The sequence below is a fragment of the Balaenoptera borealis genome (genome assembly GCF_965194805.1).
Source record: "Balaenoptera borealis genome assembly, chromosome: 12".
NCBI lineage: Eukaryota > Metazoa > Chordata > Mammalia > Artiodactyla > Balaenopteridae > Balaenoptera > Balaenoptera borealis.
Genome location: NC_138869.1, coordinates 55887833 through 55914855, shown reverse-complemented (window position 1 = coordinate 55914855; position 27023 = coordinate 55887833). Strand labels below are relative to the sequence as shown.

Genomic DNA, 27023 nt, shown 5'->3' with positions numbered 1-27023 from the left:
CGCAGCCAAAAAAAAACTATGTTTTTTAACATAAAGTAAAAATATTCTGAGGTATCTAGAAATAAACCAAACCAAACAAACAAAAACAAAACAAAAGAAGTGAAAAACCTTGAGGTGGAAAAAAGAATAAATTTTAATGAGACAGTAAAGAACACTAAAATAAATGGATAGATATTGTGTGTTCATGGACAGGAAGACTCAGTATCATAAAGATGTCCAGTCTCCCCAAAGTACTGCCATAATCAAGCCTCCAACAGGGTTTCTTGTGGAAGTTGTCAAGCTGATTCTAAAATCTGGAAGGGCAATGGACCAAGAACTCTTGAGATAATCCTTAAAAGTAAAGGGAGGAAGTACTTGCCCTACCAGAAATGAAGACTTACAAACCTAAGATAATGATGACAGTTAGGTTTTAGTGCAGGGATAGGCCAACTAATCAAATGAACAAAATACAAACTTCGAAAACAGACCCACAAATGTACAAAAATTTGATACACGACAAAGAAGTGATTCAGATCAACAAGGAAAGTAATTCAATAATAATGCCTAAAATTCAACAAAATGCTGAGATAATGGATTATCTAGTAAAAAAAAAAAAAAAGGTTATTTCCTTACCCAATTTTAAAACTTACAGTAGACATTCTGATTCCCATGGGAAAATGGTAGTCATCCAAATTCAAATCAAATGTTTTACTAAATACTCCGAAAACCAGAGATCAAAAAGAAAAACAAATAAAACTGTCCACAGCACATACTTGTAATACAAGTTCTCACTTCAAACTTCAATTTACAGGTAAATGGGGAAATATAAACATCCAAAACCAGCAATATCAATTACAGAGTCCTCACTGGAGAGAAAAATCCGAGGCATTTGTATGGAAGAGGAGGATCTTGGCAGTGGAGTACAAAGACATCAAATATGGTTCCCCTCAGAACAAGAGGTAAGTAGCACTTAGAAGGGGGAGGTATTCCTTCAAAGCTTGGTGGATAAAGGAAAGGAAGAAAGAGAAGATAACAGTTCTATTGAAATGAGATGGTATCACAGAATCAGAAGCACTGAATAGAAAGCCTTCCATGTATCATTTAGAAAAGAAGTTGCATTTCACTATACCAACAGAAGAGGGCATTCCTGAACTAACAAACAGTAAATTTTTCATTCTGGCCCCACAGAATCACTTATTAAAAAATATTTTTAGGACATCTGAGGAAATTTGAATATAGAATGAAGTGCTTAAAAGGAGGTATATAGTTAGAATAAACTCACAGCAAATAAAAGGGCTTAAAGGAACAAGTTAAATATCACCACAAAAAAATCAGACAAATCCACAGCATGGGACAATCTAAAAGACAACTGGCATAGACTCTTTAAAAAAAAAGGTCAATGTCATGGTATAAAAACTGGTGAAGGGATTGTTTTATACATAATATTATGGAATTTTCTGGCATATGATAATTGTATTATGGTTATAATGAAGCACACCTTTAAGTCTTAGCAGGCGTATATTAAATATTTATGGCTGAAATGTCATGATGTCTACAATTTACTTTCCAACTGTTGAGTTTTGGAAAAAAAAAGAATATGTGTGGGAATATATCTATATGGAGATGGTTAAAACAAATATGACAAAATGCTAGTTACTAAATCTAGGTGATGAGTGTTTACTGCATGCCAACTTTTCTATATGCTTAAAATTTTTCATAATAAAAAGTTTGGGAAACCACTCACTAAAAAGCTAGAATAAGTACAGATAAACATCAGGAACATCAGTAACCAAAATATATCCAGTTAGTAGTATCTCAATTCAATGGAGTAAAGAATGTTTTATCCAATTGCATGGACATTAACTTGCCCATACATAAGGAAGAAAAGAAATTAAAATGAATATATTGTCACTTTATACAAAAAAAAAATTCCAGATATACTGAACAAACTAAATGTAAAATAATTTATGTTTTAGAATAAATTAGACTATTTGTATAAACTTTCGGGACTAGACAATAGTCCTTCTTATTCAAGACAGGAAATTGGGAAGTTAAAAAAAAAAAAAAAAGGATAGATATTTTACCTACCAAAACAAAAATTTTTAAATTTTGACAGAAAAATGCCATAGACAAATGAGAGACTGAAGAAACGTTTGTAACTTTTAATAAAAGCATAAAAGGCCTAATATTTTAAAAACTGTAACAAACTGATGAGAAGACCAAACAGCCCAATTAAAAAATGGGCAAATAATAACAAATTACAAGTCACACAAGAGGATATGCTAATCCCTATTAATGAATTTATATATTCTGAATCTCACTGGAATATAAACTCTGGGAGGACAGGGTCTTTCTTCTGTTCACTGATATTTCCCAGAGATTACGAGAGTAGCAGCATACTAAAAGCTTTCAGTAAACATTTGCTAGCTGCTGGCTGGCTGGACAGGCGGATGAGGATTAAGAAAAAGAAGTACCATTTTTCACCCATCAAAATGAACCTGTTATATTCAAGGCTGGAGAAGGTAAAATAATGTCTTTATTAAAATTAAAAGCACATGATTCACTTTGTTATAAAGCAGAAACTAACACACCATTGTAAAGCAATTATACTCCAATAAAGATGTTAAAAAAAAAAAATTAAAAGCACACACAACCTTGACCAAGCAACCTCATTTAGAGGAGTCTATTCTACAGATCAGAAGCACCAGAATGACCAAATACATAAGTACATGTAGACCTGCATTCTTTGTAATGGCATAAAGTTGCAAACAACCTGAATGACACTGACAGAGAAATAGTTTATTAAATCATGGAACAGCAATAATGTGGAATACTGTATAGCTATTAAAAGAATGTGATAGCTCTCATTCTTGATGCTGAAGGACGGAAGGATGTTTTGTGGAAAAAATGCAAGTTGCAAAGTGTTTACTAGTATGTTTAATGGGGGCAAAAATAAAATCTAATCTGAATACCTACACAAATAAAAATGGAGTAAGATGTGGAAGGATTTCATACATAACACTGGGCAATGAGATTAGAAAAGCAAGACGGTATGCAAGTTTTTTTTTCTAAACATTTCTCTAATGTTAGACTTGTTAACAGTGAGTATGCATTTTATATTTAAAAAAATCAAATTATGCCATTCAATTTATTAGTAAGAAATACATAATTTGGTTCTAAAAAAGAAAAATGCCAAGTTAATGGAAAAAATTAAATTTACAACATGCCCATCATAGAAATAATGCTTCTTACCAATTCAGTAATATAATGTAATAAATATAAGTTGGAATTGTAAGTTATTACAAACTTCTACTTTATATGGATCAAGTATAACAAATCTAACTAATGGAAAATCCCCCACATGTGTGATCTATATTAATGATATTTCACTCTTTTCTGAGGCAAACCTTGAAATCAATTTGCCTACCTATATGACACTATAATTTTCTAACACTTAAATCTCAGTCAAAAAGTATAGGCAAATGAAGTATGGAAAGGCCAAAACACTAAAAACCACTAACACTGGTTGGTGGGATAATGAGCATGGACAGATATTGTAATTTCTTTTCCAATTTCTTTTCTGCTTTTTTTCTTGAGCATTCCTATGGTCTCCTCAGTGCCTAACATGAAGCCTTGCACACAGTAAGCTCTACGTACAGATGTAGATAAAGACAATAACTCATCTGTGAAGAGACTGGGTCTTCAATATGTCTACTAATTTTAATCAAAATAGTTTGGCTGTTTATATTAATTTCCCCCCCTCTCAACATTCTGAATGCTTCAAAAAATAAACCTTGCACAATGAAATTTCTTTGACTTTAAGTCTTGCACAAGAGGTAAAACAAAACTGAGGTCAAAGAAAATGACTACAGCAAAACACACATATTCTTAGACACAGTAGGCCATTGGGCAGTTTATTGATTTATATTTATAATAACTTATTGGTTAATTATTCAAATCTTATTTACCTTAAAACAATAGTTAAGAGAGAGAGCACCAGGGCATCTTATGATGAATGACATGGGATTCACAGAAATTTAAGACAGAATGGTGACTGGCCAATCCTTAAATTCCAAATGTCATTAATAGTGTTTTGCTATATGGGATAAAAATATGAAATATGTATTATATGCAGTATTAGTGAGGAGATGACCCAGAGATAATCCAAAAAGCCCTTGACAGTGGGCCAAACACTGGGCCCTTGTTTCATCTCTGCTAATAACTAACTGATCTTGGATACATCATTTAACTTTCTGAGGCTTAGTCTCTTCATCTGAACTGCGGTCAGATCATCTTTTAAGATCCCTTCAAGGCTAAAATCTTTTGGGTTTAGTATCATTCCCTGTCATTAGGGGGAAGAAAGGAGGAAGAAAATGAGCAAAACAAAATACACAAACAGAAAAGTTACTTGGTTTTACATAAGTTCAAAAACAAGAAATTGAGGTTTACGAATTAAAAATTTAGATTTCAAGATTAAACAACAAATTCTGTGAGATTTGTTTTATCAAATATATACTGATTTTCATGATCTTTATTTGTTTAAAAGGAAAAACATCTTTGTTGTTTGCATCACAGGGAAAAATGGGAACGATTAGCATAATTTGTGGAAAACAGATATTTAGACATTCTTAATAAAACCTCAGGTAAGACATAAAGTAAAACTAATATAAAATACCCTAAAGACGAGTAAGTACTACCGAATTTGAAAAGACAGTAATTAACCAATTGTAAGAATTCGAAGTTAAAACCATTTCAAAGTAGTCTTTGATATTAGATGGAAACAATAGAGAGAAAATACTCTGTCTGCTTGAATGAATGGGTAAGTGAGAGAGAACAACAGAACTTTGACAATTGATGATTTGGTTAATGATGTGTTTCAATGATTACATACAAGCCTCAGTGACAAATCACTAACGTCAGAATCTGGTACTAATGATAAACAAAAACAATTATATCATCATCTAATTCAATTTTTATTTTTAGAAAAGAATAGCAGCCAAAATAATTGGTACAGGAATAAGGACATGATAACTCAGTAAGCTTTAAAAAGGCAATTTCAAAAAGAAAACTCTAAAAAGTATTTCCATTTATAGTGAAAAAATTACCAGTTTGCTTACTTCCAAATATTCTATTTTGCTGGAAATCGTACTAGTTGGGGTTTAAAATGACTGATTTGTGGACCCTGAAAGTAGTGATCATTCCTGTAGATTATAACCTCAGAGCTTTAAGATCTAGAAGAGTCCTTATTTACCCAGTGAGATTAGTGTTGGTGGCAGTATAGCAACGTGATTTTTGCGCCTCATCCACTTACTAGATGCATGACCTGTTCAAGTTGCTTAAATTCTCTGAACTTTAGTTTGCTCATCAGTAAAACTGAGATAAAGTACCTAACTCAAGAGTTCTGAGGTTTAAATGAGAGAACATAAGTAAAAACATCCCCCAATTTTTAAAAACTATTACCTAAAATACTATAGAGATGTAAGTATTACAAATAATCAGGTATATTCAGCAATTGTATTGAAGCCATTAAGCCAAAAGGAGGGAAAATATGTTTATCTAAATTCCTATTATGAAGTCACAAATGTTATTCAGAAAATGGACTATCTAAGGGAATTCAATTTATCCTTATACTAATTAGCAAAGCACAAAGGTAACACTTTTGACATCCACATAATATGGATTTTTATAGCCATGATATATTTGGAAAAGGTTATGGGAGCAACCCATAACCTTTTCTTTTTTAATTCTCCTTGGTTTAAAAGCCCCACAATTACAATATGAGTAGAAAAGGTTGGCACACCGAGGCAAAGAACAAAACAAGACTAACACACACTAAAGATTAAACACAGGTCCTACTGGCTTTAACTGGCTAGGATACTTTGCTAAAAATAGCATACATCTCTTTAATCTTGACATATATCTCTGGGAGAAGTGAAGTAAATTAAACTCCAAAACTTCAGAGTAGATTCAATCAGGATTCCGAAGAAGCTCACTTTACTTTTATTTTGGTAATCCTTCTGAAAAGAAATTTGTTAAACTCAGTGGACTGTGAGTGGCTTATACCACTATTGTATACCTCCACCTACCATACTCCTTTAATTAGGAACTAATCATACCTGTTTATCATATACCAAGGAGTAGCAAATAAAATGCCTGGACTAAATCACCATTACTCCATGTAAAGTTATGAGAAAGAAACTGTACAGTCTAGAAAACACAATAGTTATAAAGAGAGACAGGACAACCTTTAAGTATTTGAAAGTATCATGTTAACAGATAATTCATCTTCCCTGCCTAAGTTACAAGGAGGCAGATTTTAATGCAATATAAAAAAATAATTAACTTATCCAGAATTGAAATGGCTTATAACTTTTCTGGAGGATACTATGCCAAACTGAAATAACACAAGAAATCCCTGTAACTTTTGATTAAGTAAACTTTAAAAATTTATTCCAAGGAAATGATTGGAGATATGCTAATAAAATATATACTTAAAAGAATGATGGCACCGTTTATAACTGCAGAAAATGTGAAAGCAGCCTAGATGAACACTAGCCATGAATAGTTTTAAATTAATAATTTAAGACAATGAGGAAATGATCAGGGTAAGGTAAAATATTAATGAGACAAAAGGTATACAAAACTACAAAAGGAAGGGTGCCAATTCTGTCCTCCTCCTGAGAAAATATTTGTATGTGTAAAAATAGTTAGAAAAGTTATTATAAAAATAACTGGAACAAAGTACATCATAATTTATCAGTTGATTATGTCTATACGTAGTGGTACTGCAGATTGTTTTTGTCCCAAATTTTAATCCATGAGCACATATTTAATCAGATGCTGAATAATCATCTATCAGGAATATTTTGAAAGGGATTGCTATACTTGAATAGTAAATTTAACTATATGACTCCCAATGTCCCTTCTAACTCAAAGATTCTACAACTCTAAGAAAACATTTTACAACTAATTTAAAAATCAATAAGCTTCTGCCAAGAACAAAAAGATCTAAAGTTAAATTTTCAAAGAAGGGCTGACAGCCAAGAATAACATTAATTTCTGAAGCAATATCAGTATCCTCTAATAGCTTTTTTCTTACAAAAATGGGCAATGAACCTAAATGAGCTATGGCAAACAAAAGAAATAAACAAACTAAAAATTGCAGAATGAATACGCAATTGCCAAAAGACTGAGGAGGAAGAAGTGGAGGAAGAGGAGAATGAAAAAAGAATGAAGGTCTCTCCCTTATTTTTATCAAAAGGGCCACTGCCAGGATGGAGAATATAATCTGTATGAGTGATTAATGACTACAATCATGAAAGCTACCTACATTCTCATATCTGGTAGGACTACAAATCAGAGAAGGGGGGAATGGCATTAAGAAAGTCTGCTGTTTCTTTAAAAAGAAATCTGATTTTATCAATTTGATTAAATCAGAATTAAGTGACCTTTGGTAGGTAAACTACAATCTTCAATTTTCATCTAAGAAAAGAAAGTAAAACATGAAAATCAGAGCTAATTATAAACTACTGGCTCAGATTCACAAAAATGTTAAATATTTTCACCATGAATTTCAAATATTAATCCATTTTAAGTCAAATAAGACAATTTCATAAAATAATTATCATAGTATCATAGATTGGAAACCTATACCTCAAAATAAAGAAAAAAATATTCCCCTTGTAGTAAGTGAAGGTAGCCATTTGTTACAAAAGTAAGAAAGCAAAGAATGTCATTTACTTTTTACCAGAAATAAGTAAGAATGCATAATAGACATCATGTAATAGGATATAATAACTAACATCTGAATGAGAATACACTCCTATAATTGCAAAACAAAAAGAAAATAATTAAAATACTAAAGTATAAATTACTCGAAATATCCAGAGAAATCAATATGACATTTCTATTAAACAGTATTTTATTTATCTATTTATTTATATGCATGCAAATATGTGCGTGTGTATACCTATACCATACCATCTTTCTTGCTGGTTACATGACATATTAGTTAAAGATATTTAAGATGAAATATTTATAATAGTTTTCCTATATTTAGAATATCATATGACATAGAAAATAACGTTTGGTTGTATAAAAAGATCAAGAGAACACAACTTAGAGAACCTGGTCAAAATATAGTTTATTTTTCTTTCATTTTTTGCTTTTACTAAAAGAACTACAGACAGAAAAAACAAAATCCTGAAGACCATGACTTTCCCACCAGCTATCATAAACAAGGAAAAATCTGTTTTCCCAAATTATAACTAACACACAAATTTATTAACAAAAAAGGGAAAGAAAGGAACTATTGTCTTTTTAGTATTAAATATTTACCCTTTTCCTTATAGGATTCATTTTACCATAAAAACCTGGCAAAACTAGCACCTGAAAAGGACTCACAACTTTCTAATTAGTATATGAAAAAATACTCATTAAAAATTCAAAGATTAGACAATATGCTAGAAATAGTTTTAAAATGATCAAAGAATGTACTATGTTCTGTATAACTGCATAAAACCTATTTTTTCCTATTTATTATTATCTAATCCAGAAAATATTTTTGAGGCAATTTTACTTGACCACCACCCATTTCCTATTGTGACAAACTATTCAATACCCAGTATCTTCAAACATTTTTCCAATGTTAGAGTATTTAAGACTCATGCCCTAGATCAATATATAAGAACATTACATAAAACAATATTTCTTTAACAACTAAAGCATCTGAAAATAGCCAAATTCTGAAAAACCTGCTCTCTCCTCAAAAACAAAAAACAAAACAAAACCCAAACCCAAAAAATTCCCTTAAATATCTTTTTATGGCTTCTGAAAAATAAATACTCTCAAGAAAACACAAACTCACATATGTTCTGACAGGAAATATCAAAATACAATATTTTAAACATTTTCAAAAAGGCAGCACTTCTTCTGTGTGTTGCAACAGACTCTCCAGACCTGCAGTCCTGCTGCAGTCATGAATAAACATATTCCTCTAAAGTTCTAAGTATGTGTGGCCATATCAAGGGCATGAGGCATGCATATCAGATTTGAAATGGATTTACATTACCTCCAACCTTAGGGCCACCTGCTGAACCAGGCTTCCTTGCACTGTTGACAGGATTTCCGGATGTTTTAGGTGCAGGAACCTTGAAGGCTGAAGCAGCTGATGATGGCCTATTTCCATCCACTGATTCTTCATCATCAAAGCTTTTATCTGCACAAATCATTAGAAAAATGTATTTTAAGAGAACTAAGCTTTGCTCAATTTTCCATAAGACTCAAAATCAAATAAAGCTATATATATAAGTCATTAATTTCTATGATATATAATACAAAATAAAGCTCCTTTGAATAAGCATTTATATATTGACTAACACTATATAAAATAACCCAGTATAATTTAAAATCAGTCTGCAATATTATATTTCCTACCTACATATATTAAGTCAAAACATAAAACCGAATACATTAACTCTAAGAATAGTAAAAAGCATTTTTCGTTTCTTTGCTACTCATATAAGCATTTTCCGCCAGCTCCTCCCATACTGCATCTTCCAGCACACCCTGCCTTATTCCTTATACCCAGATTCTGCAACTTACAATCACAGATCCGTTTGCAAATCAGTCGCCTCATTCCTCTGAAAGCTCTTAATTTTCCTCACCCTAGGATGCTCTGAATAGTTCACATGGCCAAATACAATAGATTTGATACTAATCAAAGATTCTATCAAAAACAGACAGCAACAACCACAGAACCACCACTGAGGTTTGTGCCGGCATTTTTCTTTCTCTTCCCTGCCCTAGGTGCTGTAACAGCCAATCAGCTACAAGGTGACATCATCTTATGGCAGCTACTGCCAGATGAAAGGTAAAAATTCTCCATGTCTTTTAAAAAATCCTCCATGTAGTTGCAATCCTTAGTCTGTATAAAAATTTCAAGGGCATTCAATACTAAAGGTTTATAAACCTACATTTGTTTTCTCCTATTTAATTCACATGAAAATTTATACAAATAGAAAATGTTTTCTGCAATATTCAATCTGCTGGAGTGCTTATTATTGCATCAGTAAAAATACGGAGTATCACAGTGCTCATTACTGGCATAATTAACTATGTAATCTTACAATTTGCTGTTTATTTAGGCCACAGAAACCAAACCGAACAATTTGTTCTCATAAATGATTCTAAAATATTCTACAAAGCTCCTTCTGGAATATTTATGAATAACCACACAAGTATAACCTCCTTATACAAAATGAACCCACCCACCCCCACCCCACCCTCCAAATCACAAGATGTATGCATTTTACTCGTCCAAGAAGATGGTTTTCTCTAGGACCCTGCACAAACCAACCACGACAAACAAGATGGGCGAGGCAGAGAAGGAGCTTTACCACAGGCTTCAGATCAACGTGCCAGAATCTCTTCCTTTCAGTCTGCATCCCTTACCTATGCAAACACCCAAATCGAGCAGAATAAAATCATCCCTACAAAGGACTGCAAGTCCAACTATTGAATATATTTTAAAATATATATACCAGACAAGTGTTAAGACTGTTTTATTTATTGGAAAAAAGAATCAAACAGATACCCATTAAATTTACTATTCAGTAGACACCCATAAACCACATTCCATTTCAGCAAGTGTTTTTCTTAAATAGCACAACTTGTAGGAAAAAAGTATCTTCTAGTTAAAAAAATATATATATATTTTTTAGCATAATGCTATTGGGGAGCCAGTTTGGATCAATTAAAACCTATGCTCTATAGAGACTGCTCTGTTAAAAACACTAATACAATCCCAAATAAGCTTTTATTTGCCACTACCATATTGAAACAAAAAAATGTAGCTAAGAGGGACAGAGTATATACACAAATCTACAGAGAGAGAGGTACTAAAACTTGAGTAGCCAGAAGTTTCCATGGAAACGGTGTTCTCTGTTCCCACACACACACACAAGAATTAAAATGAGTAAATATCTCTACTGCTTAAAAATAATTAACTCAACATTCTTAAACTCTTAGGAAATTAATTTTTACCTTTTTATCAAAACAAGGCAGAGAAAAGTATACAGATTAAAGTACGCAGCTCAATTAATTTTCACAAAAGGAATATGCCAGTGTAACCAGTCTCCAGACCAACAGATCACTATCAGCATCCTGTAAGCACCCTCACTGACCCCCGCAAAAGTCACTATTTCCTACCAAAGCTAACTAGTCTTGACTTGTAACACCACAGTCGGTTTTGCCCATTTTTGATCTTTATATAAAAGGAATCATATAATAGGTACTCTAGTACCTAGCTACTTTTCACTCAATATAATATTTAGAAAATGCATTTTCATTGCTTATAGTTTTATTGTGCATGAATGTGCCACAAGTTATTAATATCCATTCTACTGTTGATGGACATATGAGTTGTGGCCAGTCTGAGATTATTATAAAATAGTGTTCCTAAGAGGTAAGCAAACAAAGTCAAAGGGTTCTAAGGCTTTTAGTATTAATATGGAAGTAGTAAACACAGTAATTTATTTTAGGTTGTATAAAGTCAAAGATGCATATTGTAACTTCTAGGGCAGTGGTACTCAAAATGTGGTCCCAGATCATCATCTGGCAATTTGTTAGAAATGCAAATTATTAGGCCCCAACTCAGATCTACTGAATCAGAAACTCTGGAGATGGGGACCCTGCAATCTGTGTATTAACAAGTCCTCCTAGTGATTATGATGCATGCTCAAGTTTCAGAACCACAGCCCTACGGCAGGAATACACAAACTTTTTCTATAAAGGGCCATATAGTAAATATTTTAGGCTTTGCAAATCATACATATATGTAGTCTCTCTGCACAACTACTCAATTATGCCACTGTAGTGTTAAAGCAATGATACCACGACATGTAAACAAATGGGTGTGGCTGTGTTTCAATAAAATTTTATGTACAAAAACAGAAGGGCAGCTGGATTTGGCCTGCAAGCAATAGTTTGCCAAACCACTAAAATAAGAGTAAATATATACATAAATAAACAACTAGAAGAAAAATAAATAATAAAAAAGATTTGATTAATTGAAAAGATTCAGGAAGAGACAAAAAGATAAAACAAGTGGATAAAAATAGAAATAAAAGATAAAGTGGCAAAAATAAAATCAAATACATCAGTAACTGCCTTAAAAGTAAATGAACTAAATATTCCAAGTAAAAGACCAAGACTGAATTTTTAAAAACAGGTTGCTTAAATGAGATATACTTTACATATAAGGATCACATAAAATTTAAAAAGTAAAATGATGAGACAGACAGACCATGGCAAACACCAACCAAAAGAAAGTTGGCATAGCTATACTAATTTCAAACAAAGCACCTTGAAGAAGCATTACTAGAGATAAAGGGAGACTTTTTAATAATGATTTAGGAGCCCAATCCAATAGGAGGAAAAAAAATTAACCCTACATTTTTACGCACCCATAACACATCTTCAAATATATAAAGCAAAAAATGAAGAACTAAAAGGAAAAATAGACAAATCTACAAACACAGAGGGAAATAAATTTTTACCCACTTCCTATAAGATTATACCTTTCTTGACCATAAGCTAGCTAAAAGAATTCATAAAACTAGGGGCTTCCTTGGTGAAGCAGTGGTTAAGAATCCGCCTGCCAATGCAGGGGACACAGGTTTGAGCACTGGTCTGGGAAGATCCCACATGCCGCGGAGCTACTAAGCCCGCGAGCCACAACTACTGAGCCCATGTGCCACAACTACTGAAGCCCACGTGCCTAGAGCCCGTGCTCCGCAACAAGAGAAGCCACCGCAATGAGAAGCCCGCGCACTGCAACAAAGAGTAGCCCCCACGCGTCCCAAGTAGAGGAAGCTTGCACGCAGCAATGAAGACCCAACACAGCCAAAAATAAATATAAATTAAAAAAAAAAAAAAAAGAATTCATAAAACTAATTCATCATCACAAGCCCCCAAATTTAAAATGTTCTGTAGTTTAGTTTATATATAGGTTATAAATATTACAGGCTTAAAAAGATTTTCTTAATAATTATAAAATATCAGAACAAATCCTATATTTCTTCAGAGCACCTACCACTTCCTGAAATAACAGCTTCTTCTGAGTGAACCAGAAGGTGGACTGGAAGCCGGCAGGAACTTTGTCTTGTTTATACTGTAACACCAGCACCTAGAACAATCCTGGGGTAACTGTCATAGCTAACGCTTCCTCCTGCTCCCCACCTCTGCCCCCCTAGAGTTTATTCTCAACATAATGTCCTGAGTTGAACAAAGTTACATCACATTGCTGCTCAAAATCCTCCTATGACGCCATAAAAAGGCCTACCAGGACTCCAAGATCTGTGAGACCTTAGATACCACGTAGGTCTCTCCAACCTCATCTCCTATTCACTCTCCACCTTTCTCTCCAACCAGTCCCATTAGTCTTCTTGCTGTGACTCATATCAGGGGCTCTGCACCTGTTTGCCAAGAATGCTCCTCCCCTCCATAGCCACACTGCTTACTCACCTCCTTCATGTGTTTGTTCATCTATGAGTTTCTCAATTAGGTCCCCTTTGGATACTAAGATTATAAAGTTTCCACCATCCTGATGCTACTGATCTATCCCTACCTCCCTGCTTTATTTCTCTCTCTAGCACTTACCATTTACATATTTTACTTATTTTATTACCTGCCTCCTCCCACTGAAATGCATTATCTATTAGAGTGAGAACTTTGGTCTATTTTGCACACTGCCATATCTCCAACATGTAGAACAGCACTCAGAACAGCATTTTTCATAGTACAGAGACACTCTGTCTCCAGTAAAAGTGTTACTAGGTTATTTGAAATGAAACACCAAAGACAAACAACTATAAACACTGGATAAAATGTACATTTACAAAAGTCTTCTTAAAAACCTAGACCTAAATAGACATTTCTCCAAAGAAGATATACAGATTGCCAAAAAACACATGAAAAGATGCTCAACATCACTAATCATTAGAGAAATGCAAATCAAAACTACAATGAGGTATCACCTCACACCAGTCAGAATGGCCATCATCAAAATATCTACAAACAATAAATGCTGGAGAGGGTGTGAAGAAAAGGGAACCCTCTTGCACTGTTGGTGGGAGTGTATACTGATACAGCCACTATGAAGAACAGAATGGAGGTTCCTTAAAAAACTAAAAATAGAACTACCATACGACCCAGCAATCCCACTACTGGGCATATACCCTGAGAAAACCGTAATTCAAAAAGAGTCATGTACCACAATGTTCATTGCAGCTCTATCTACAATAGCCAGGACATGGAAGCAACCTAAGTGTTCATCAACAGATGAATGGATAAAGAAGATGTGGCACATATATACAATGGACTATTACTCTGCCATAAAAAGAAACGAAATTGAGTTATCTGTAGTGAGGTGTATGGACCTAGAGTCTGTCATACAGAGTGAAATAAGTCAGAAAGAGGAAAACAAAGACCATATGCTAACACATATATATGGAATCTAAAAAAAAAAAAAAAATGGTCATGAAGAACCTAGGGGCAAGACGGGAATACAGACACAGACCTACTAGAGAATGGACTTGAGGATACGGGGAGGGGGAAGGGTAAGCTGGGACAAAGTGAGAGAGTGGCATGGACCTATATACACTACCAAACGTAAAATAGATAGTTGGTGGGAAGCAGCCGCATAGCACGGGGAGATCAGCTCGGTACTTTGTGACCACCTAGAGGGGTGGGATAGGGAGGGTGGAAGGGAGGGAGACGCAAGAGGGAAGAGATATGGGGACATATGTATAACTGATTCACTTTGTTATAAAGCAGAAACTAACACACCATTGTAAAGCAATTATACTCCAATAAAGATGTTTTTAAAAAAAACAACTCAGTAGGCTCACACTGGTAGTACTCCCAAGCAATAGCAAAAGCAAATGCAAACTTTTCCTGGAAGAAATTCTCTGGCCTCACATTATTTGCCCAAATAATTTTCCAAAGATCACTTGGCATGACAGGAAACAAGACACCATGAGCAAGAATAAACAGAAAGAAACAGACAATAGGAACAGATCCTAGAATTATCAAGGTCCTAGAATTTCGAATTCAAATTTTAGAATTATTAAGCACAGGCTATAAAACACCTGTACTTGGAAGCTTTTACTAGGCAAGCTTGAAAATAACTCAGGGATAAGAAAGTTATTTTCAAAGTGACATAGATTTTTTTTTAAAACAACCAAAACAGAACTTCTAAAATTAAAAATACAATAACTGAAATTTAAATTCAGTAGGCAGGCATAACAGTAGATTTTAGACACAGCTCAAGGGATCATTAGTGAACTAGAAGATAAATCAGAAAAAAAATCACCTAGGATACATATAGTAGGTGCTTCAATATTAATTGAATAAACAAAAAAAAGATCAAGGGACTTCCCTGGCGGCCCAGCAGTTAAGACTCCACACTTCCAATGCAGGGGGTGCAGGTTTGATCCCTGGTCAGGGAACTAAGATCCCACATGCCACGTGGCGTGGCCCAAAAAAAAAAAAAAAAAGGATCAAATACAAAAAGTAACCTATAAATCGTGATTATGTTGACACCTCTCTTCTCACTCCAATGTTTCAAAATGACAATACTATGGTTTGGTGCAGAAACTGAAAAGGATGAACATATTAAGAAGTACTAGAGGACATAAACTAATAAAGTGAGCAGGCTGCAGTGGTTATGTGTATGATGGAAAAGAGAGAAAAAGGAGGAGAGGAGCTCCTAAGAGTAGGAGAAAGAGATAAAGACGGAGAAGGAGGAGTTGACGGAGGAGGAGGAGAAGATTGGGAAGAAGAGATGGTGATGGAAAGAGGAGGTAGAAATAAAGGAGGAGAAGGAAGAGATGCAAATAGAGGATGTAGAAATGGAGTAGGAGAAAGGAGGAAGGGGATAAGAAAAGGGGGGGAGGGACAGGCAAAAATTGAGGGGGGGGGGGGAAAGAAGCCCAAGTAGGATAAGGCTTTACCTTTTGTTCCCTTCATATAACACTTGGAAACTGTCCTCAGCAAACACTGAGGTATTACAGGCCCACGATCCCATACCTGCATATCTGAAAGCCAAAAGGCTCTTAAAGTCCACCTTTACTTGTTTTGTCTTTTTAAATTCATTTGGTGGCAAAATCTGAACTGATTTGAACTCAGTTTATAGCAAAACATGATGTGAACTGACAAGAGACTATTTATTATGTGTATTTTACTGTGAATTTGTATACATTTAACTGCAAAAATATTAATATGTTTGATTACAAGGTATAGCCTCAGACCCATCTGGAGTTGTTATACAATGTATGGTGTATGGCCATATTACTTTTCTAAAATCTGACATATTCTGAATTCCAAAACACAGCTGGTCCCCACGGTTTCCGACATAAAATAGTAAATTCATATTACCATAATCAAGTCCCTTCCCTTTTTTCTTTTTCCCTTCAAATGAAACCCATATATTTAAACATTCCACTTCACTTTTATGGGTACATGTATTTGAAAACCTGAAATTTCTGCTTCTGAATTCATATAAAATATGAAAAACTGCTCCATCTTACATGGCAAACAAAAGAGCAAGCCAAAACTTTAAACCATTTCTCAAGAAAAAAAAAAAAAAAGAGAATTCATTTGGTATTTTCTTCAGTGAACCAACCAGTTCAGTAAGAACCCATGTCACAGATTTTCATGCAAAAAATATACTCTTTCACATTAAGTAGTTTCTTATACCAAAGTTCCGCTTTTCACTTGAAGCTATATCCTTCCTTATTCTAATTAAAACAATTGAGCAAAAGGGCTTTGGATTTCTAAACTGTTTTATATACTTGCATATCCAGCAATGACCATGGTCATAGCTAAATTAGCAACTGAGACTAGGAAACAATAATCCCTGTAAGCTATTGTACCATAAGTGTCTCAGAAAACTCAAAAACATTTTAGTTGTCCACTCTCCACTCTGCTTTTACAATAGGATACTCTCCTTGGCTTTCCTCTGACCTCACAAGTCCCTGTAGCTCAGTATCTTCCTCCTTTACTCAACCACTAAATGTTGAACATCCTCCTTCTCTCCAAACACACTTTCTAAATGGCTTCATCCATTCTCAACAGTTTTAAATATCTTCTACATATGCTGGCAACTCTCAAATGTTTTTCTCTTCAACAAATAAATGGCAAGTGGAGAAAAAAAGAAAGAGATGAACTGAGGCTTAAGAGATATATCAACTAACTGCAATGGTGAGCCTTGTTTGAATCCTAATTCACTGTCAAAAGATATTTATGAAACAATCGAGGAAATGTGAAAACTGAACATTTGATACTATGGGTTAATTTTTTTAGATGTGAAAATGGTACTGTAAGTGTCTCTTAAAAAGATGTTTTACTTTATTTTATATATGAGTAGGAGTGCATGTGTGTATGTACACACAAACACATCCCAGTCCAGCAGGATAGTAGGGCTGGGGCAGATAGGTAGGGATACAGATGAATAAAGATTGGCTATGTATGGATAATTTCTTGAAGCTGGATAATTGGTGGTAAGGAAGGTCTGTCATAATATATTCTCTATTTCGGGGTATGTTTGAAATTTTTCCTTAAAAATTTACGGTAATTTGAACACATTTACTCTCTTGCCCAAAACCCTGCAATGGAACCCCCAAAAATGATAAGGAAAATCATAAGAGCAAAGAAAAGGAAGCAAGGCAGAGAGTATGTGAAATCAGCACCTAAAGATAGCAACAATTTCTTATAAGATGCAAATAAAAAGGATGGAAGGCTTTTGAAGAATACCATAGCAAAGCTGCAACTTAGAATTCTCAGAAGCAGAATGAAACAGCAGAGAGAACTGATCTACCTTGTAGAATGACAGAAGTGACAGTTTCTAAGCCAGCAAGTACAGAGCTGATTAGTAAGGAACAACTGAAAACCTATGGAATGATTTCATCATTAAGCTCCTCCCACCCCCAACTCAGGGAGCTCAATTATTTTACACACAGGTGTGCACGTGCATTCTGTAAAAATGGAACCACCAGAAAAGGAAAAAGACAGTTTTTAGAACCCTTTAAACTTTTGTTTGCCAAAATTAAAATTTAATAGAAGAACTGGATAAGAGTGTCAAGGAAATCTCCCAGAACACAGAATAAAAGAGAAAAGCATAAATGTAAGAGAGAATACAAAACATAAAAGACACAGTGAATCAACCTAGAAGGTTCAATATCGGACTAATAATAATTCCATAAGGATAGGCTAAAACTAATGAAGGGGAGAAACTTATCAAAAAAAAAAAAAAAAAAAAAAAAAAGATTTCCCAGGGCTAAAGAGAATCACAAGCTTTCAGAAGTAAAATAATCAAATAGTAAAAACTAAGAATGTCTTCAATTTAAACTAAAATGAAAAATTTCAGTAAAGTGATTCGAAACTGAAAATCAAAGTGCTTCAAAATAAAATAATCACCAGATTTTTTAAAATATAAATTTATTTAATTAATTAATTTATTTATTTGGCTGCATTGGGTCTTCGTTGCTGCGCACGGGCTTTCTTTAGTGTGGCGAGCTGGGGCTACTCTTCGTTGTGGTGCATGGACTTCTCATCGTGGTGGCTTCTCTTGCTGTGGAGCACGGGCTCTAGGCGCGTGGGCTTCAGTAGTTGTGGCACGCCGGCTCAGTAGTTGTGGCACACGGGCTTAGTTGCTCTGCGGCATGTGCGATCTTCCCGGACCAGGGCTCGAACCCGTGTCCCCTGCATTGGCAGGCAGATTCTTAACCACTGCGCCACCAGGGAAGTCCCTAATCACCAGATTTTAATATTCACATGAAGATACTGTGTTCAACAGCACAGTTAATCTTAAATAGTTAACTATTTTATTTATTAAAAATAAAGTTTATTCCATACAAAGTTTAAGAGAGGCTAAGAAATTTGATAAACTCTCTTAAAATTCCTAGGTAGATATTAACTCACTAGTTAAAAAATATTTGAAGACTTTACCCTCCTTTTTAAAGGGGCCTTTAAAAATTTAAGACCTTCAATAGTTCAGTGAAGTAAAAAGCTAAACACAATTTAAACCGTTATTTGGTATTAATAAAAGTAAATAACAACATATTTCATGATAACCATAATATCAAACTAAACAATAAATGAGCCTCATAATAAGGCTTATTTAGAATCTTTACAAAATGTAGTCATTTCAGGTAGTTAAAATTTCATGACAGCTATAGCTTGGTTATAACAGCTGTCAAGAACATCTACTATACATTCTACATGTATACAAAGAAAAGATGTAAATCTTTTCTTGAAGATTCAGGTTCATTAGCAACATCATGTTTGAGGATAACTTGCTACTGATGTCCAACACTTTTCACCCAGATGGGTAAATGGGTCTGTATCAAGATTTTCAATCTTAGTTCCCACTACTTATCTGCCTTTATTGCTTCTAATGCCCATTTTTTTCTCCCTTGTAATTTACTTTTTCTCCTCATAGACCCTTTTTTTCCCTTACTGCTCCTAGAAGAAAAGCTTGGCCTTTTGGCCAGTAAGTTAAAGGGTTGCTTTCTTTCAGTGACTTAAATTATCCAATCCTAGTATATCACATAGAATATTCAAGGGTTTCGAAGAATAGAGATCTATTCAACATTAATTTCTTGCTATTGTTCCCTATCCCCCAGACCAGTAGTTATATGTCAGTTTGGAGTGGTCCCAAAAGGCTTACCTCTAGAACGCCAAGGTTATATCATCGCTTGTATGATTTTTTAAGAGATTCAGTGTTTGGAATAATAGATTGTGTTGAAATGTTTAAAGTTTAGAAACAGTCTATTTGCAACAAAACCTTATTTCTTTCCAGCCACTCTGCAGCATAACAACAAAAGGCCAAATTCCTCTCGTGAGCTTTTGAGGCAGATTTCAGGGCTCAGCGCCACATAATAATCCTACAGGTTTTTAACTCTATCTGGTTTGACTGCCCAGAGCTACTTCACAATCATCTGACTGCCTGGTTTTATATTCTTAGGTGAGGATAAAGACAACTAAACAGAAAGGCACCTGAAAGCCACCCCCGACAACTCTTCAACTGATAGTCATTACAGTGCTTCACAAATCTGAGTTTGTCTAGAAATAAAACTGTTAATAAATAAAATCTTTCATATGGCCTTGAAGTTAAGCTTATATAATATATTTAATAGATAACAGATTAATAGCCAGACATACAGAGCAACTATAAGTAAACAAAAAAGTCAAAACCAGAAAGTTGGCTAAAGATGCCAGAAAGCAATCCACAAAAAAGAAAATACAAACAACCAAACGTATGAAGATGATCAACCTTATTAGAAAGATGTTTTTTAAAAGGGTGAGATATTTTTCACCCATCTGATAGGCAAATTTTAAAAAGATTAATAATAATGAGAACTCAAAAGAATGCAAGATAGAAGGCACTGTTGGTGGGAATGTAAGTGGTAAAGCCTCTTTTGGAGGAAATTAGAGATAGCTAACACAATTTGAAATGAATAAAAACTTTGATCCAGAAATTCAACTTCCAATTATTTAAAAAAAAATATATGTGCACACACACATGATTTGTACAAAGGTGCTTATTTCAGAATCATTTAGAAAAGTTATATGTGATTAAGCAACCTGAAATTCCACAAAGAAATGGTTATGATATATCCATACTATGGAATACTGTGCAACAGTTCAAACAAATAAAACAGTTACACATGATGGCATAAAAAAAGATCACTATGTGATATTGAGTAGACATAGTAAACGGCAAAAATATGTTAAGAATGATGCCATTTATGTAAACATGGTCAAAAACAAAATAATTTATTTTGATACTTAATATGTATGTTAAGGCAGAGTAAAAGGTATAAAAAGACAAACTCCAAACTAATAAAAGTGTTCATCTCTGCTTATCCCTCGCCTTGGGGCTTGTAGGTGGTTCTGAGAGGATTTTTGCTTTATCTGCATTGTTTGAATTTTTAAAAAGAGAAGATATTTGTGTATTAAAGAATAAAAAACAAAATAGGTTAGGAATAACATAATCCATTTGTTATATGTGTTCACATGATACTAGTATGATGTATGTGTATTACGTGAGAGAGACTAATATACAGAGGAGTATATATGAAACTGTTAAGAACTATAAATCCCAAGATAACCTGTTACTACTGTTTGGGTGTTTAATTTTTTAATAAAGATGTATTACTTTATCAATAAAAATCCAATAAATGTATTTCCATTTTAAAGAAGAGACTATGCAGGAAGGTTACCCTCTGAGCTTTATGAGGTTGTTACTTTGATTTTTTAAAAATCAGTGCATTCCTAAACAGTCTGAATGTATTCAGTATTACTTGAAAAAAGAAAAATTAAATAAATATACATTGATAGCCATTGAACTTATAATGCTTAAAAAAGAAATAAAATCTGGATATGACCCAAATCAAATGCAATATTTAGAGTTGCTTGTAAATTAAGGTTTAGAAATAACAATCAAACAAACAAACTTGGCAATGCCATTAAGTATATGAGAACTTAATTTGTTAATTTTGATGGCTTTTGCCTTAAAAATTAGAAGTTTATATTGTTATTTATTTCTATAAGGACATATAAAACATTTATGTAAATTCTTGGGATAAACTATAACAATACGCAAAACCAGATTTAGTATCATATTTCCATTAACATGTGTATAAAAGTTTGAATGACTGTTTACCAATATCATCCTTTTGATAAGTTTGCACCCTATTCCTCATTGTCCCAAAGGGACAAACTCCTTAGAGAGAAGTCATTATACAGTCATAAAAGGAGGCTGAAACTGTTAGAGTTAGAACTCCCAAATACAGACCAGTCTTCCTAAAGAACGTAGTGAAAAATGCACAAAACATGTTTGAAGTAACCTCAAATTCCCCTTCGTACACATCTCTGGTGTTGATGCAATTATAAACTATACTTCTAAGCATCTTAACAAATGTTTAATAATGAAAAAAAATGCTCAAGTATTAAGTGTCATGAAGGACAATATTGAATGCACATTTGAGGCTCCGGATTTGATTCTGGTTTGCTTTGTGCCTGGATCTGGGACTTATAATCTCAACAAGCCTTAGTTTCCCAATCTGTGAAATGGAAATACCAAAATACTCTGTACGCTTCACAGTTATTTGTACTTTAGGAATTAATGTACAATAAGTATACTCAAGTGCTTTGGAAAACTATACAGCACTACATATGTTTTTTAAATTATTCTTATCACAATAAAACACTGGCAAAATCAATTTTTGATCAAATTATACCTGTATAGAATTTGTAAAAGACTAAATATTTTCTAGAGAACTATTTACTAGGGACATTGACAAATCACAAGCATATCAATTGAAAGTGTCCATGGCAAGCCATTTTGCTTCTTTATATACTTTATCACCACAGAATTCTACTTGTTGTCAAATACAACAGGAAAGATATCAAGCTAGCAACTAAACCTTCCTGACAAATCTGTCATTCTTCCAAAGGCCATGTTCTCTCTTCAAAGCTTTTACATTATTCCATGTTTCTTCCAACATCCCTTTATATCCACCACCAAAGACAGAGGGTTTGCTTGGATTGCAAGATAAACTGTCATCTTATATTTGCCAGATCCCATACAGACATATCAAGTAGAAAAAGATACCAAATGACAAGTATGCACACACGTGCACACATGAACATACGAGTGTGTGTATACACACACACACATACACACACAAAGTGTCCTTCGTTCTTTAGGGAGAAATATATTTCTTATACAGCAGATGACTGTCACTTTAAAAGGAAGTGTATAGCACAAGCAAAAAAAAGAAAAATAAATCTTACTCACCATCTCCCATAGCCATTCAGATGGTCCAGGGAGCTCTCTCAAACCAACAGGTCAAACAGCACAGCAAATAAATGCAGCTCGGTGCCTGCGCCACTGGGCTCGGCCTGCAGCCTGCAGACACCCTGCAGACACCCGGAGCTCTGTGTGACCCAGGCCGCTGCAGCTCTGCACCGCAATAGCCAACAGCTGCTACTCCACTTCAAAATAAAAGTCTGGGGTCTTGCTGAAAGCCCTCGTCTATTTAGCAAAGCCTAGCAGAGCTTGATCAAGATTATTCTTTAACTGTACATATGAGATTAGATATACGTTACGGTGTTTCTCCTTGTGCTGGCTGCCTGAAATTTAATGTCAGAAAAGCTCTGGGAGCCAATAAATGCCATCCCACTGGGGGACTTTTAATGCAATCATCAAAACACAAGGCATGTGTTCAGCAATCATTTTCTGCTTCCCTAAAGATATCCATGTAATCGGTAGCAATCACATGATCTGATGAATTAACTGATTTGTGCCTTTTTAAAAGGTTTTCATCCTTTTGCCGTTACCTTTTAATATTTACAACAGAAGACTGCTAGAAGTGCACAAACAGGAAGAGCCCAGTTTCCATGATTAACTGCTCTCATTATGCAGGAAGCATTTCTGGCTGCCGTAAACAAATCACGTCAAAGGCAGCCCATCAAAGGCTGCTCTGTATGCAGACGGCAGGGCCACACGGAACAAAGCTTGCTTCTGGTGGAGGAGACAGAACCTGGCCAGTGCGCAGCTGCAGGGACACGGAGCACCCTCCATCCAAGCTGCACAACCATCAGCACATTGTCAAGCTCCAAGAAGGCCCTGGAGCTCATGGTCACAAACAGATACATTTTTAAATCAACCTAAGAAAAGGGCTGCTTTGCTTTTCACCAACGGGTGTGTTATAAACTAGACTGCAAGTTACCTCATTACCTCTTTTGCCAAATATCAAGGTAATTTCAAAGCCTAATTTCTGTGGTTTAGTTTATCGCCAGCCTCCTAAAACAATGCTTTTCCTAGCAATTGTTTTTAAAGAGAGAAGCTGGGAAATATTTTACAATGATTACATGCCAAGACTGCATTAGGTCCTACACACACTTGACAAATCAGAATTACATATGGTTTTTTCAGTGAAAAAGAAAAAGACTTGCAGTCACAGCCACCAACATGTCCGTGTTTATATCTCAGTTAGCATAGGAGCCTGTCTAGAAAACACCAGACCCTGCCATAATCACAGGGGGGCCTGCAACTTTCAGTGTTTTCCTTCCTACAGGGCTGGTGTTGCCTTCTTTCAGCCATGATTTGATTAATTTTAAATCCAGTTTCCTTCTAATAGCAGAGCTAATTCCACTGCACTTAAGGATTCTGCCTAACTTACTCTATAATACAAGAATTAAAGTCAGGCTTGAAAAACCCTCGACAAAAAAAAAAAAAAATGCCATGCATTTCTCACTATTCCCAAATTAAACGACATGCTCAAATCTCTGATAATAGAATTTACTTTGTGTTCTTGAGTGTGCTGAACTAATGCTCTAGAAAATCAAGTCAAAGAGTTCAATCAAAACTTAAAAGCGTAGATATGGCAATCATGAAAGAAATCAGAGACAAAAGCATGAGATGTGAAGTTATATATCAAGACATGCATAAGGGGAGAAGAGGCAGAAGGAAGAGGAAATAAAGAAACAGACAATTTTTCCGAAGAATAAATGTATGTAAGATAGTGTTGGGCCATGTCACTCTCACTTACCACATGCCTCTCCAACCTAAAACCCTTCCTACTCCCAGAAGTCTACCAAACTCTTCCCAAGGCCTACAAGACCCTCATATAATGGTTCCTGCTTACTTTTCCAATTTCTCTCATACACGGTCTCCCTTCCAACAGAGCCCTAGCCTCACTAGGCTCCAGTCAGCCCTGGCCTTCCTTCCTTTCTTCAAAGGAAAGGAGGTCCTTTTCCACCTCTCGGCCTTTATGGTCACATTTTCTCTGCCCAAAGCATTTTTCCTACCATGTATCCAATGACTAGCTCATTTTCCTTTATCAAGTCTCAATTCAAATATGACAACTCTGAGAGACGCTTGCCCCACTATTCTATCTAAAGTGGCATCACTGAGTTACTTCACATCTCCATACCCTATTTACTTCACTTAATGACTGTGTAGATGATAACTTTTAACTGCAGTGGCTCTTAAAAAGTTATACCACCTTTACAACAAATCCTCTGGGTTTTTGTTTGTTTTTGTCTGTATTTAGTAAAATGATTTTTTCATCCCCAAACACCCTCAATGAGTATATGAAAGAAGTGTGATATTTCATTATTATGGTTTCAGGCAAAGACACACTAAAAATTTTTACTTACCATAATAGTTTCTAGTCACAGAATATCAGATGAAACAAATCCGAATAGAATGCCATGTTTGGGTGAACTCACAATAATTTGCTTTGCATATGTACACCAAGTGAGAGAGAAAAGAGGTAGTATCTTTAATAGCTCTTCAGTCTGTTGTGTGCATGAACTATTTCCACAATTTTCCATGATGAGCCTTTATTTTGTCCTAAATGTTTTCCTGGTCTATAACTTTATTTTCAAGTTTTAGTTTGAGTGCACAATAACCATGAGCCAACAGGGACTGAAAATTATGTGGGGAAAAATTGTGCAGAAATAAAAAAGGAGTCGAATAAAACTTCATTACATTATTTTAGGTGTAAACTATTTATTTGCCTTCAAATTGCTAGTTATAAAAATTTGTTTTCAGTGCTCAATTGATGTATTTTTCTACCTGTGAAAATTATTCAAGCATCTTGGGTTGGGATGAAACATAACATAATGTTAGTTAGGAAAAATTAAGAAATAACTTTTTCATTTAATGGCTTTTCACTTAGCAGCAAGGATTTTAAGGAATAATTTAAGTTAATTTCATTAAATTCATTAAACAAAGAGTAGTTGTATTTCTTCCATTACCAACTGTAATCACTCTGGATATCCATTTGTTTACTTGTTTTTTTTTTTAATTAATTAATTAATTAATTTATTTATTTATGGCTGAGTTGGGTCTTCGTTTCTGTGCGAGGGCTTTCTCTAGTTGTGGCAAGCGGGGGCCACTCCTCATCGCGGTGCGCGGGCCTCTCACCATCGCGGCCTCTCTTGTTGCGGAGCACAGGCTCCAGACGCGCAGGCTCAGCAATTGTGGCTCACGGGCCTAGTCGCTCCGCGGCATGTGGGATCTTCCCAGACCAGGACTCGAACCCGTGTGCCCTGCATTGGCAGGCAGAGTCTCAACCACTGCGCCACCAGGGAAGCCCCTGTTTACTTGTTTATGATCTATCTCTCTCACTAGAATGTAGGCTCCTCGAGGCAAAAAACTTTAACCGTCCTGTCTTCTTCACTGTTGTGACATAATCCGTCTACATTTTAAGAAGACCACTCTCACTTCTGGGTAGAAAATAGATTCCAGGGGTCAAACATGGAACAGAAATCTATTGCAGTGATGCAGGTAAAAGCTAAAGGAGACTTAGAGTAGGGTTTTAGCAGTGGAGATGGAAAAAAATAAGCAAATTTGGCATATATTAGAATTTCAGAGGCAAAAATGACTAGTTAGAATGGGAGGTCAACGCTAACTAATTCTAATCAGGAAATTTCCTAGCCTGAGCTGATGGTGGTGCCACTGATTGAAATGGGTAAACTGGGGGAAGAACAGTTTTGAGGGAAAGGAAGAGACAACAGGCTTTAACTTTTGGACCTGTTAAGCCTGAGATGTCTCTTAGACATCCAAATGGAAATGTTGTTGAGGCCACAGGCTCCCAGATCTAGAGCACATAGAGATAAATAAAGGCTAGAACTACATATTTAGGACTCATCAGCAAATAGTTATCATTTGAAGCTTTTGGGCTGGATTAAATCACTGAAAGAGAATAAAGACAAGGGGAAAAAGAGGCTTGGGCCCTGGGACCTACCAACATGATAAATGGGCTTTCCTCTTCTAGTCTCGTCCCTTATTAACAGAGCCATTAAAGTATTTTTCAATGACAGCTTAATACTGTCATCAAAATAATCATGACCAATTTTTACACACCAATAAGTATATTATACACTTTAACATTCACATTTGACTATACTTGCAATATTCAGATTATAATCTCCAAAACAGAAAGGTTTCTGAAAACTCTCTCCAA

General features: G+C 34.8%; 1 protein-coding gene across 39 annotated transcripts in view; it reads right to left on the bottom strand.

Moving 5' to 3' along the window:
- The window catches only part of CLASP2 (cytoplasmic linker associated protein 2), a 175116-nt gene that overhangs the window by 113996 nt on the left and 34097 nt on the right, over positions 1-27023 (bottom strand). For 27 of the 39 annotated variants that reach the window (XM_082348296.1, XM_082348318.1, XM_082348329.1 and 24 more), the window contains exon 8: positions 9050-9196. In XM_082348296.1, coding sequence (XP_082204422.1) covers positions 9050-9196 — 147 coding nt within the window. Of the gene's footprint in view, positions 1-9049; positions 9197-9582; positions 10137-22843; positions 26034-27023 lie in introns of those variants that run through there. The other 12 variants (XM_082348326.1, XM_082348321.1, XM_082348324.1 and 9 more) reach the window with 10 other exon arrangements.